Source organism: Sapajus apella, unplaced genomic scaffold (assembly GCF_009761245.1).
Source record: "Sapajus apella isolate SASKATOON/1434 unplaced genomic scaffold, GSC_monkey_1.0 scaffold152, whole genome shotgun sequence".
Classification (NCBI taxonomy): domain Eukaryota; kingdom Metazoa; phylum Chordata; class Mammalia; order Primates; family Cebidae; genus Sapajus; species Sapajus apella.
In genome coordinates, this window is record NW_022437092.1 from 2,144,390 (window position 1) to 2,156,520 (window position 12,131).

General features: G+C 54.3%; 1 protein-coding gene across 4 annotated transcripts; it reads right to left on the bottom strand.

Annotated features, from left to right (window-relative positions):
- Positions 1 to 90: 90 nt before the first annotated feature.
- DDX39A (DExD-box helicase 39A) lies at positions 91 to 10,726 on the bottom strand. 4 transcript variants are annotated; one of them, XM_032265903.1, is made up of 12 exons: positions 10,539 to 10,726; positions 5,883 to 5,887; positions 4,785 to 4,996; positions 4,321 to 4,448; positions 2,753 to 2,845; positions 2,221 to 2,404; positions 1,453 to 1,571; positions 983 to 1,114; positions 799 to 908; positions 567 to 711; positions 319 to 466; positions 91 to 233 (listed from the first exon to the last, which is right to left on the bottom strand). In XM_032265903.1, exons 3-12 carry the CDS (start codon positions 4,990 to 4,992, stop codon positions 217 to 219), a joined length of 1,284 nt encoding a protein of 427 aa, XP_032121794.1. In that variant the 5' UTR covers positions 4,993 to 4,996; positions 5,883 to 5,887; positions 10,539 to 10,726; the 3' UTR covers positions 91 to 216. The 4 variants fall into 4 exon arrangements, with proteins under 4 accessions (XP_032121794.1, XP_032121793.1, XP_032121792.1 ...); XM_032265902.1 differs by lacking the exon at positions 5,883 to 5,887 and having other exon boundaries at positions 10,531 to 10,726; XM_032265901.1 differs by lacking the exon at positions 5,883 to 5,887 and having other exon boundaries at positions 4,785 to 5,000; positions 10,535 to 10,723.
- Positions 10,727 to 12,131: the final 1,405 nt, after the last annotated feature.

Genomic DNA, 12,131 nt, shown 5'->3' on the forward strand with positions numbered 1-12,131 from the left:
CCTCGACCGCTGGTGGTGACTTAGAGGCCAGGCCCAGGGTGTCCGTGAAAGGCCGAGGTGACCAAGAAACAGATGGTGTGGGAACCAGGCTTCCATAATACAAGTTTATTCTTACACAATCTATAGCTTCTGAACAGGGGCATCTGGAAGGAGGAGGTACAGCTGCATGCGGGAGGCTCCAGGTTGGCGGCTCTGGACTTGCAGGGCACGTGGTGGTTACCGGCTCTGCTCAACTGTAAGACACAGAGGATGCAGTGAGCCGAAGGGCCCAGGGAGGGACCCTCTGCCCCAGAACCCCACCCTGCCCAAGGCACTTACTGTATGTGGAGATGTCAATTTCCTCTGGAAGCTCTGCCACATTAACTTCAAACCGGTCCTGGACGTCATTGAGGATTTTGGCATCATTCTCGTCAGACACAAAAGTGATGGCTAGGCCTTTGGTGCCAAAGCGACCAGCCCGGGCCACCTGCAGGCACACAGGATCAGGGTCAGGCCACAGATGCCTCCTCAGGACTTGGGCCCCACCCCACCGCCAGCGGAGAGCAACACGCCCGTGAGGCCCTCACCCGGTGCAGGTAGGTGTCCGAGTCCTCAGGCATGTCGTAGTTAAAGACAATGTTGACTCGCTCAATGTCCATCCCTCGGCCAAACAGATTGGTGGCCACCAGGATCCGCCGCTGGAAATCCTTGAACTGCTGATAGCGCGACAGGCTGGGTGCAGAAGAAACAAGTGGAGGCCGTCAGACACTGGCTCCTGGGTGGCGCTCCCTGCAGCCTTGGCGGGTGGCTGGCACTCACCGCTCCTCCTGGGCCATGCCCCGGTGGATGGCAATGGCCGGGAAGTTCTGCTCCACGAGGAGCTGGGCCAGGGCCATGCAGCGCTGCACTGACTTGACGAAGATTATCACCTGGGGAAGGAGGGGTGGTCAGGGCCACAGTCCCGGCGGCCCAGAGCCCCAGGATGGGCTGAAGGAAGCGTCACCTGGTTAAACTCCAGCACATCCAGGAGGTCGAAGAGCTTCCGGTTCTTCTCGCTGTCTTTGAGTTTGACGTAGTGCTGCTGCAGTCCGTGCAGCGTGAGCTTGGTCTCATCATCCACAAACACCTCCATGGGCTGTGTGGGAAGGGAGGTGGGAGGGGCAGGCAGGGATCACCTCTGGGCATCTCGCTCGCCCAGAACTTTCCAGCAGGCGACTCCTTTGTGCGACGCTTCCCAGAGGGCCTGCTGCACCGGACCTCAGTAAACATCGCTCTACCAAAAGCTGGATGTAAGCTCTGGTCCGGCTCAGGTGTGGACCAAGCCTGACTCCCAGTTTGACAAGACCGAGGGGAGGGAAGGAGGCTCCGCCGGCTCCCAGCATCCTCTGTGCCATGTGGGCCGTGTGGGTGTCCTGGGGCCCCAGGCTCCGTGACCCTGGGGAGGGCCGAAGCTGCCATTCTTGCCCTACTCACATCCTGCATGAACTTCCTGCACACAGGCCTGATGTCCTTGCTCAGGGTGGCGCTGAACATCATGCACTGCTTCTCATGTGGCGTCAGGCGGAAGATCTCCTGCACGTCCCGCCGCATGTCTGGGTGGGGAGGGCAAGACACAGGTGGGCATGAGCACCTGCCAGGCAGGACCCCCACCCCAGACCAGACCCAGACCCCTCCCAACCTGTGCCAGGGAGCCAGTGGCACTGCGATGAAGGCAGAGTGAGCCGAGGGAGGGGCCAGTCCTGGTGCCTGAGGGGTTGGGGGTGGCCAGTGAGCACAGGCGCGGGAAGAGCTGCAATCCACTTACACGCTGGCGCGGAGCAGCCGTGCCCGTGCGCCTCGAGCCAGGCTTCAGGGAGGGGAGCCTGAGGCAGAGACAGCCGCTGGGGTGAGAGCTGCAGCTGCCTCCCAGGACACAAGCCCATCTCCCACCAGCCCTGACAGGTCTGAGGCAGGTGGGGCCTAGAACCAACCCAACAGGTAGCTGAAGCCTCACACTCTTAGAGGTACGGGTGTGTGCCTTTACATCCAGGCAGGGACAGGGGTTTGTTTGGGCCCTGCGGTCCCATTCGGCTCAGGCTCAGAGGCAGCACATCCCTCTGCCAGCGGCAGAGCTTTCCCTAAGATTACGCACGGAGCCCCACGTGCTGGCCGCCCACGTGACCCACTCAAGAGCCTTCTGCCTGCTATGGGCCTGCCTAGCCACTGACTCTCCAGCTGGCGCTGTGAGGGCAGAGGACTCACCGAGCTGCTCCAGCATTTTGTCACACTCGTCCAGCACAAAGTGCTTCACATTCTTTAGGCTGAAGCTTCTGTTCCGCACAAGCGCCAGGATGCGGCCCGGGGTCCCCACCACAACATGGGGACAGTTCTTCTTCAACACTTCTTCATCCTTCTTGATGGAGAGGCCCCCAAAGAACACAGACACCTACAGGGATGAGGAGGAAGTTGTTCCACGGTGATGTCTGGTCCAAGGCCCCGACCTGCACGGCCCCAGCAGCCAATACCTAGTCAACACCTGTGAACAGGCAGTCTCGGGGGACCAAGGCAGGCCCGAGTGCCTCCCAGGGCTCCACTCAAAGGCAGCCCCAGGCTGGGACCTGCGCAGGCTCCTGGGAGCCATGCATAATTCATCAGGCTTTTAAGGAGCAAAAACCACCACAAACCTCAAAGGCTGCTGCCCCTGCCAAGCTTGGTAAAGGCTGGCTGGGCCAGAGCCGAGGCTAACAAAGCTGCAGAGACCAAGACGTGGCCTAGTCCAGCGCAAGGGGCTCACCTTGACGCTGGGCATGTACTTGGAGAAGCGCTCATATTCCTTGCTGATCTGGAAGGCCAGCTCCCTCGTGTGGCACATGACCAGGACCGTCACCTGGGGTATAGCAGGAAAGAGGGCCTTCAGGCAGTGTCCTTTTCTTGTTTTGAGATGGAGTTTCGCTATTGTTGCCCACGCTGGAGTGCAATGGTGCCATCTCGGCTAATTGCAACCTCTGCCGCCTGTGTTTGAGCGTCTCTCCTGTCAGCAGTGTCCTAACCCCTTCCCCACCAGAGTCCACCCCACCAGTCCCCCTGACACACTGCACCCCACATCATAGGCCATTTGAAGGCGCAGTCCAAATGCCTCCCCCCACCACAGCCCTTCCTCACCCCTCACTCCCTACATCCTCCCACAGCTACTGAAACCCCAGCCTCCTAACATCAGGACCCGAAATGAGGAAAGAAAATGGCCTGCATAATGGTTAGATCTGGCCTGCCCAGTGGATGTGGGACCAGTTCTCTAAGGGTTTCCTGAGTCTCGGCACTGGGGCTGCCCTGGCCTTCCTGCCCATGCTACCAGATACTGGACCACACCACAGCCCCCCACAGCACCTTCATCCTTCAGGATATACCGAGATAACGAGGGCACGTGGGCCAATACAAAGCCCAATGACGTGCACCTGGCATGACTCGGGAGCGAGACTCCAGAATTCACTCGAGTTTTTCCCCCAAGATGGTGGTGCACAACAAGACAATGATCAAAGACAGCCAGGACAGGTGACAGCTGTAGTCGGGGCAACCCTACCTTCATAGATGAACACTCTCTAGGTAAGTGGCATAGCAAAACCACAGCCACGTCTCTGGGACAAGGAGCAAACTGTGGGTGCTTTCCAGTTATTTTGGCATTATCAATTTCTGGTTTTTGCTATAACTAAGCACTCCTTTAAGAGTCTCACTCTAGGTCAGGCGTGGTGGCTCACGCCTGTAATCCAAGCACTTTGGAGGCCAAGGCGGGTGGATCACCTGAGGTCGGGAGTTTAAGACCAGCCTGACCAACATGGTGAAACCCCATCTTTAAAAATAAATAAATAAAAAGAGTCTCGCTCTATTGCCCAGGCTGGAGTGCAGTGGCGCAATCCCGGCTTACTGCCACCTCTGCCTTCTAGGTTGAAGTGATTCTCCTGCCTCAGCCTCCCGAGTAGCTGGGATTATGGACACCCACCACCACACCCAGCTAATTTTTGTATTTTTAGTAGAGATGGGGTTTCACCATGTTGGTCAGGGTTGGTCTCAAACTCCTGACCTGGTGATCCACCCACCTCAGCCCCACAAAGTGCTGGGATTACAGGTGTAAGCCACTATGCCCAGACACTCTTACTATTTTTTGAGATGGAGTCTCCCTGTGTGTCCCAGGCTGGAATGCAGTGGTACGATCATAGTACACACAGCCTCAACTTCCTGGGCTCAAGCGATCCTCCAAGCTTCAGCCTCCCAAAGTGCTGGGGTAACAGGTATGAGCCACCGCATCCAGCCTATTCTACTTTGGCCACCACAGGCAGGGTGGGCCTGAGAAGGGAGGAGGCTACCCACCTGTCCGTTGACGGGCTCTATCTGTTGCAGGGTGGCTAGCACAAAGACTGCCGTCTTCCCCATCCCAGACTTGGCCTGGCACAGGACGTCCATGCCCAGGATGGCCTGGGGAATGCACTCGTGCTGGACTGTAGGAGAAGGACAGCATGAGGAACTAGAACTTGGATGTGCCCCCGTGGAGGCTCCTCACCAGGTGGCTGGGGGCCCACAGTGAGGGCAATCAGAAGAGGCCAAGTCCAGACCAGGCCATAGACACCTGCAGGGCTAGGGTATCCGCCTGGTCAAAGCAGAGCACCCTGCTGCCGAGGGCAGCCATAGGCCCCACTGGGCAAAACTGATCCTCGGGGCAGGAAGGCCCCTCCCTCACCCACGGCACACCCAATGCAGCACCACTCTGGGCGGGCAGCGCCAGTCTTGTCTTGGTGAGAGAACCTGGGCAAGAGGATGACACCCGGAAGGCGTACCCTCAGATGGATGCTCAAAGCCACAGTCCACGATGGCCCGCAGGAGCTCTGGCTTCAGCAGAAAGTCCCGGAAGCCAGAGCTGTGGATGGAAACATAGGATCCCTTGATGTCTTTTTTAGGGGGAACTGGTGTGCTCTCTTGAGGAGCCTGGGGCTCTTCCTCTTCGTCGTAATCCAAAAGCTCGTTTTCCACATCCTGTTCTGCCATGCTGCTGAGGACAGAGACAGGCAGGGCCCCGCAAGTGAGCACAGAAGGACGATAAAGCTTCATCAAAACAGAATTCTCTGCCGCCTCCTTCCACAAGCCCATCAGCTCCACCTAGGCTGCACCTGCAGCTTAGCCTGCTGTCTCCACCTCCCCACCCCCAAGCCACCCCATCTTTCTCCCAAGCCCTGCTGGCCACGCCCACACACTCAACACTCTCTACCTTCAAGGGCTTCTCATGATTCCCAGAGTTAAAATCCCAACTCTCACCACAGGCCAGGCAATCCCCTTGGTCTGACCCCTGCCCACCTCATCCCACACTATCCCTAGACTTATTCAGCTGCTCAGACCCCTGGAGCCCCTGCCCCAAGCCTTTGAACCCCACTGTCACCACCAGAAATGCTCTGCCCCCAGTCTCTGCATGAATACCTCCTTGACACATAAGCCTCAGCTCCTATGAACCTCCTCAGACTACCGAGCCCAGAGAAGCCCCCTCCCCATCACTCCCCAAGGAACCCACTGGGCCTGCATGGTGCAGGAGCCCAAAGACCCTAAGGGTGGGGCTGCAGGATGCTGGCAGGAACTAAGTTTTCGAGAGAGCAAGCAGTGTCTGCCCAACCAGCTTCTCCCGCTCTCTGTAGTCTGCGAGGGGGGATGATTAAGTGTTCTCATGAAAGGCCTCCCATTGGGCCTGGGCCAATAAAAATAAAGCTGAGATGGAAAATGGAATTAATACAAAGTCTGCTCACCTCTTTGCTTTATTAATCTAATGCATACCAAGTGCCTGCTGGGTGCAAGGAACCCAAACATGAGGACAACTGTCTTTTGTTCTCCTCCCCTACCCTAGACTCTAGTCGGGGGAGGGGATAGAGCAGAAGGGCTACAGCTGCTACACTTCTTCGTGAGGCTGGATGCTGAGGATCCGGAGCCATTTCTGGCCCACTGTCACTCATTCCCGGCTCAGAAACAGCAATTCCATTCTTTTAATGGCTGTTTTCTCTCTCAGCCTCCCCGTCCATCAGGCAGTGAATCCCACCAAGGCCCTCCGGCCAGTTCTCACCTATGCTACCCTGCAGGCCCCAATAATATCACCTGTTCGTTAGTTTTTTAAATTAGAACAGCTATACGAGCCAGGCCATAGAACAGCTTGACAGGTGGCTCACGCCTGTAATCCTATCATTTTGACAGCCCTGAAGTCAGGAGTTTGAGACCAGCCTGACCAACTTGGTAAAACCCTGTCTCTACTAAAAATACAAAAATTTAGCCAGGTGTGGGTGGCAGGTCCCTGTAATCCCAGCTACTAGGGAGGCTGATGCAGGAGAAGTGTTTGAACCCAGGAGGCGGAGGTTGTAGTGAACTGAGATCACACCACTTCACTCCAGCCTGGGCAAGAGAGACTCCATCTCAAAAAAAAGAAAAAGAAAAAAGCTTTAAGGAGATATTTACATGCTATACAACTCATCACTTAAGGTAGACAATTCAGTGTTTTGGTTTTTTTTTTTAAGATGGGGTCTCATTCTGTTGCCCAGACTGGAGTGCAGTGGAGCAATCTCGGCTCACTGCAACCTCTGCCTCCTGGAGTCAAGCAACTCTCCTGCCTCAGCCTCCTGAGTAGCTGGGATTACAGGTGGCTGATGGGGTGGGGGTGGGGGGTGGTTTCACCATGTTGGTCAGGCTGGTCTCAAACTCCAGACTTCGTGATGTGCCTGCCTTGGCCTCCCAAAGTGCTGGGGATTACAGGTGTGAGCCACCATGCCTGGCAAATTCAGTGGTTTTCAGTGTAGTCACAGACATGTGCAACCACTACTACATGTGGAATTTTAGAATACTTCCTCACCTCGAAATGAAAGCTCCTGTACCGTTTACCCATCAGCCCCTAAACACCGCACCCCAGCTCCTGGCAACCACTCATGTGCTTTCTGTTTCCATGGGTTTGCTTGTTGTGGGAATCTTACAATTTGTGACTTTTTGTGTCTGACTTCTTTCACTTAGCAAAATGTTTTGGAGGTTCATCTCGCTCTAGCACATCATCAGTATTCCATTCCTTTCTTTTTTTTCCCTTTGAGACAAGGTCGTGCTCTATTGCCCAGGCTGGAATGCAGTGACTCAATCAAAGCTCACTTCAACCTCTGCCTCCTGGACTCAAGTGATCCTCCCACCTCAGCCTCCCTAGTAGCAGCAGCTACAGGCGCATGCCAACCATGCCTGGCTAATTTTTGTAATTGTTGTAGATACTGGGTTTCACCATGTTGCCCAGGCTGATCTCGAACTTCTGTGCTCAGGCGATCCACCCACCTTGGCCTTCCAAAGTGCTGAGATTACACGTGTGGGCCACCATACTATGCCTGGCCTCATTTCTTTCTATGGTCACCTAATTTTCCATCTGAGGAATATACTCCATTTTGCTTAACCACTGTCAGCTGGACACGTAGGTGCCATCATCTCTTGCCTGAGTAAAGCCATCAGCCTCCTCCCTGCTCCCCCTGTTGCCATCCCCCATCCCCTCGCCAGAACAGCCAGACAGATCCTATCCAACTAAGTCACGGCCGGGTGCGGTGACTCATGCCTGTAATCCCAGCACTTTGGGAGGCCAAGGCGGGCGATCACCTAAGGTCAGGAGTTCGGGACCAGACTGACCAACATGGTGAAACTCCGTCTACTAAAAATACAAAAAATTTGCCAGGCGTGGTGACAGGCACCTGCAATCCCAACCACTGGGGAGGCTGAGGCAGGAGAATGGCAGCAAGCTGAGATCGAACCACTGCACTCCAGCCTGCGCAACAGTGTGAGACAGAAAAAAAACAAAAACCGGCCAGGCGCGGTGGCTCACACCTGTAATCCCAGCACTTTGGGAGGCCGAGGCAGGCGGATCACAAGGTCAGGAGATCAAGACCATCCTGGCTAACACGGTGAAATCCTGTCTCTACCAAAAATACGAAAAATTAACCAGATGCAGTAGTGGGTGCCTATAATCCAAGCTACTTGGGAGGCTGAGGCAGAGAATCGCTTGAACCCGGGAGGTGTAGGTTGCAGTGAGCCGAGATTGTGCCACTGCACTTCAGCCTGGCAACAGAATGAGACTCTGTCTCACAAAAAAAAAGAAAAGAAAAACCCCTAAGGGCACATCACTATTCTGCTCAAAATTTTTCATGGGTTCCCACAGTGCTCAGAAAAAAAACTCAAGTCCACACAAACCCAGCCTACAAGGCCCCTCCTGACCCAGCTCCTGTATACTCAGACCTCATCTCCTCCATTGCCCCTCACCCACCAGCCTTGCTGCTGTCTCAAACACACCTCAGCACTTTTGCCTTTGCTGTTCCTGCTGTCTGGAAGGGTCACAAATCCCCCACTTCTTTTGAGCCTCCTTTGCTCCAAAAAGACATTTCCTTACAGCATCAACTAGAAAAGCACCGCTTCCAGTCAGCCCTGCCCTGTGTCTAGAACAGCAGATAAGCACTCCATAGCAATGGCTGAATAAATAGAACTAGAATAAAGGCATTCAGGCAGAGTTGAGCATCTCTCTTTATCTGACCCTTCAAACAGGCAATCTGAAGGGGTCACTTCCCAGACAGCATGGAAAAGAACAGGAGCCAAGAAAGGTCAGTCCAAAAAGCACCAGAGCCTTTCGGGGTATGGAGAGTAGGACCAGCTGGCTGAAGTCAGGGCAGAAGACAAAGCTGAAGAGCTGGGGGGCACAGGGCATGTGTACTTTTATTTATTTACTTAGAGACAGGGTCTCGCTGTGTCACCCAGGCTGGGGTGCAGGGGTGCAATCATAGCTCACTGGAGCCTCGACATCCCAGGCCCAGGTAAGTCTCCCACCTCAGCCTCCTGTGTAGCTGGGACTAGAGGTGCACACCACCATGCTTGACTAACTTTTGTATCTGTAGTAGAAACATGGTTTCATCATGTTTCCCAGGCTGCTCATGAACTCCTGGACTCAAGCAATCCTTCAGCCTCTACCTCTCAAAGTGCTGGGATTACAGGCATGAGCCACCCACCACAGCCCGCCAGAGCTTGTGTACTTAATTTGTTAAGCAATAGGGAATTACTAATTAAGTTGGAGTTGAGTGACTCATCAGGATCTGCCCAAGGGTACTGTAATTTATTCCACTGATGAAGTGGGAGGTTAAGACCAGCAGCAGGGAAAACTAGTCACCAAATGAAAGAGAAGTAACCAGATAGGAGAGCAAGGTAGGGGAGGAAAGGGTGAGACATGCCACAAGATAGGGCCATCCCCTGAGCAATCCATGGGTAGAGAAGAGCCACAGTCTATGCTGGGCTCTAAATCCAGGTGGCTAAGAAATTGTATATTTTAAGGAAATATACCAGGCATGGTGGCACACTCTTGTAACCCCAGCACTTTGAGAGGCCAGGGTGGGGGGATGGCTTGAACCCAGGAGTTTGAGACCAACCTGGACAGTAAGTCGAGACCCCGTCTATGCAAAAACAATGTTTAAAAAAGTTAAGCTGGTGTGGTGGCACGGGCCTGTAGTCCCAGCTACTTGGGAGGCTGTGCCAAGAGGATCGCTTGAGACAGGAGATCCAGGCTGCCCGTGATGGCGCCATGGCATTCCAGCCTGGGTGACAGAGGGAGACCTTTTCTCAAGAAAAAGAAATTTAAAAAAAGAAACTGGGGCTGGGCGTGGTGACTCACGCCTATAATCGCAGCGCTTTGAAAGGTGAGGCGGCTGGATCACTTGAGGTCAGGAATTCGAGACCAGCCTGGCCAGAGCAAGGCTCTGTCTCAAAAAAGAGAGAGAGAAAGAAATTGGGACAAATTAAGTTTGTTAAAATACAAAATTTTCGAAAAAGCGGGAAGGACAGGATCTAAAGCTCAAAACAGATTAGACCAGGAAAGGATGTGGAGGGGTTTTCCCCGCCGAAGTGGATGGCCATGACCGCTGAGGCGCCAGAGGCGGGTGAACTTGAAATGTGACAGCAAGGAACTGACAATCCAGACACGCCACATGTACCCATTTACCCTTAAGTGTCCCCAGGCAGGCTTTCCACCCCGGAGTTTATTCCTTACTGGGGACTCCTACTTCCAAAAGGAAGTCTTATTTGTCCTAAATCTCAGCATCTCGAATCCCGTAAAAATAGAAGAAGAAGGTAGGCTGGGAAAGGGGGAAGTTCCTCGGACCCAAAGAAACCCCTGACATCTGGAAGCTCAGACTTCTCCCACCAGGCCCCAGATCCCGACGTCTCCCCCTCGTCCCTCTCCCAGCAGCCCCAGGCCGCCGCGGGGTCTATTCGGAAGGAGTGGCAGACTTTAAACAGAGCTCAGAGCGCAGGCGGCCATAACAGCCTCTCCCGGAAGCGGGCCCCGAAACTCGAGCACCAACGGCAGGCCCCAGCCCCTGCACATGCGCCCCGGTGCCCAACGGCCACTACACAGCGCCAGACACCCAACCGCCCCGACCCCCTCGTCTCGCGACCCCTTCTCCTCCTCTCCTTAGCTCCCAACGTCTCCCCTCGTCCTCCCGTTCTCAAGTGAGACGGCTCCACACCGCGGCCCCGCGCCCGGGATCCGCCGCTCACCCGGCTCGCCGTTCTTCGCGTGCTGCTAGGGGAGTCTTCCGACTTCGGTTATCCGCCGGGCGCTCAGGCACGAGCTGCCGCGCTTCCTGCCTCTTGCGTCAGGCTACAGCTCTGCTCACTGGGCCGCTGCCTTCTCATTCAAGAGAGACCGAAGCGGTGATTGGGTCCCGTGGAAGGGACCGGGAGATTATTGGTGGAGAGGAAAAGAAAGAGGGCATGCCTTACGCCTCGCGTTCATTGGTCAATCTAAAAGTAGGCGCGCCACAGTGAGCCGACTGAGACGAGCGCAGATTGCGCGCGGTCTTGTGATCTGGGTGTGGCGCTCTATGGGTGCCGCCATATTTACTGAAGACCAGATGATTGCCCCACGGCGTGTTCCCCACCCTTTCGAAGCGCGGCTTTGGCGCTGGCAGCCGAAACTGGAACTGTCGGAGTTGCTTTCAATCTGCGGCCTGGTGGTCTTCCATAGTGAAAGCTCTGAAAAGAACAGGGAGCTTGGAATGACTCAAGCGGAGAGGACATTTTGTACTATTTGTATTTTATCACCACAGGATACTTTGTCTCCTTCAATTTCACCTAAGTAGAGTTGTCTTTTGTGTCTGACTTTTGCTCAACAATTTTTTTTTTTTTTTTTTTTTTTGAGACAGAGTCTCGCTCTGTTACCAAGACTGGAGCGCAGTGGCACAGTCTCAGCTCACCGCAACCTCCGCCTCCCGGGTTCAAGTGATTCTCCTGCCTCAGCCTCCTGAGTAGCTGGGACTAAAATCGCTCGCCACCACGCCTGGCTAATTTTCATATTTTTAGTCGAGATGAGATTTCGCCATGTTGGCCTGGGTGGTCTTGAACTCCTGGCTTCATGTGCTCCGCCCACTTCAGCCTCCCGAAGTGCTGGAATTACATCAGCCACCATGCCTGGCCCCAACAAAGTATTGTGGGTTTTTTTGTTTGTTTTAAGACGGAGTCTCACTCTGTCCTCCAGGCTGGAGTGCAATGGCACAATCTCAGCTCACTATAACCTCTACCTCCCGGGTTCAAGCAATTCTCCTGCCTCAGCCTCCTGAATACCTGGGACTACAGGCGCCTGCCACCACACCCTGCTAATTTTCATATTTTGAATAGAGACGGGGTTTCACCCTGTTGGCCAGGCTGGTCTCGAACTCCTGACCTTGTGATCCGCCTGCCTCGGCTTCCCAAAGTGCCGCGATTACAGGCATGAGCCACTGCGCCCAGCCCAACAAAGTGGTTTTGAGAGTTGTCTATGGTGTGGGGATATCAACAGCTCATTCTTTTTATTGCTGAGTAATATTCCATTGTGTGGCCATATTACAATGTGGCCAATACAGTTTCACTCATCTGTTCTTGGCCAATTGTTTGTTTCTGGTCTTTGGCCACTGTTAATAAACCTTGTACTGTACAAGTATTTTAGGGAAGATAAATTTTCATTTCTTTAAATACCTAGGAGTAGCATGGTAGACCATAGGTCACCTGAAACGTGAGGTGGAACAGGTCATTCCTGACAGATTTCTTTTCCTACCATGCTCCCTTCTTCCCATTCCTCAGTTCCTCCCTCCTGTCTTCCTCCCTCCCTTCCTTCCTTCCGA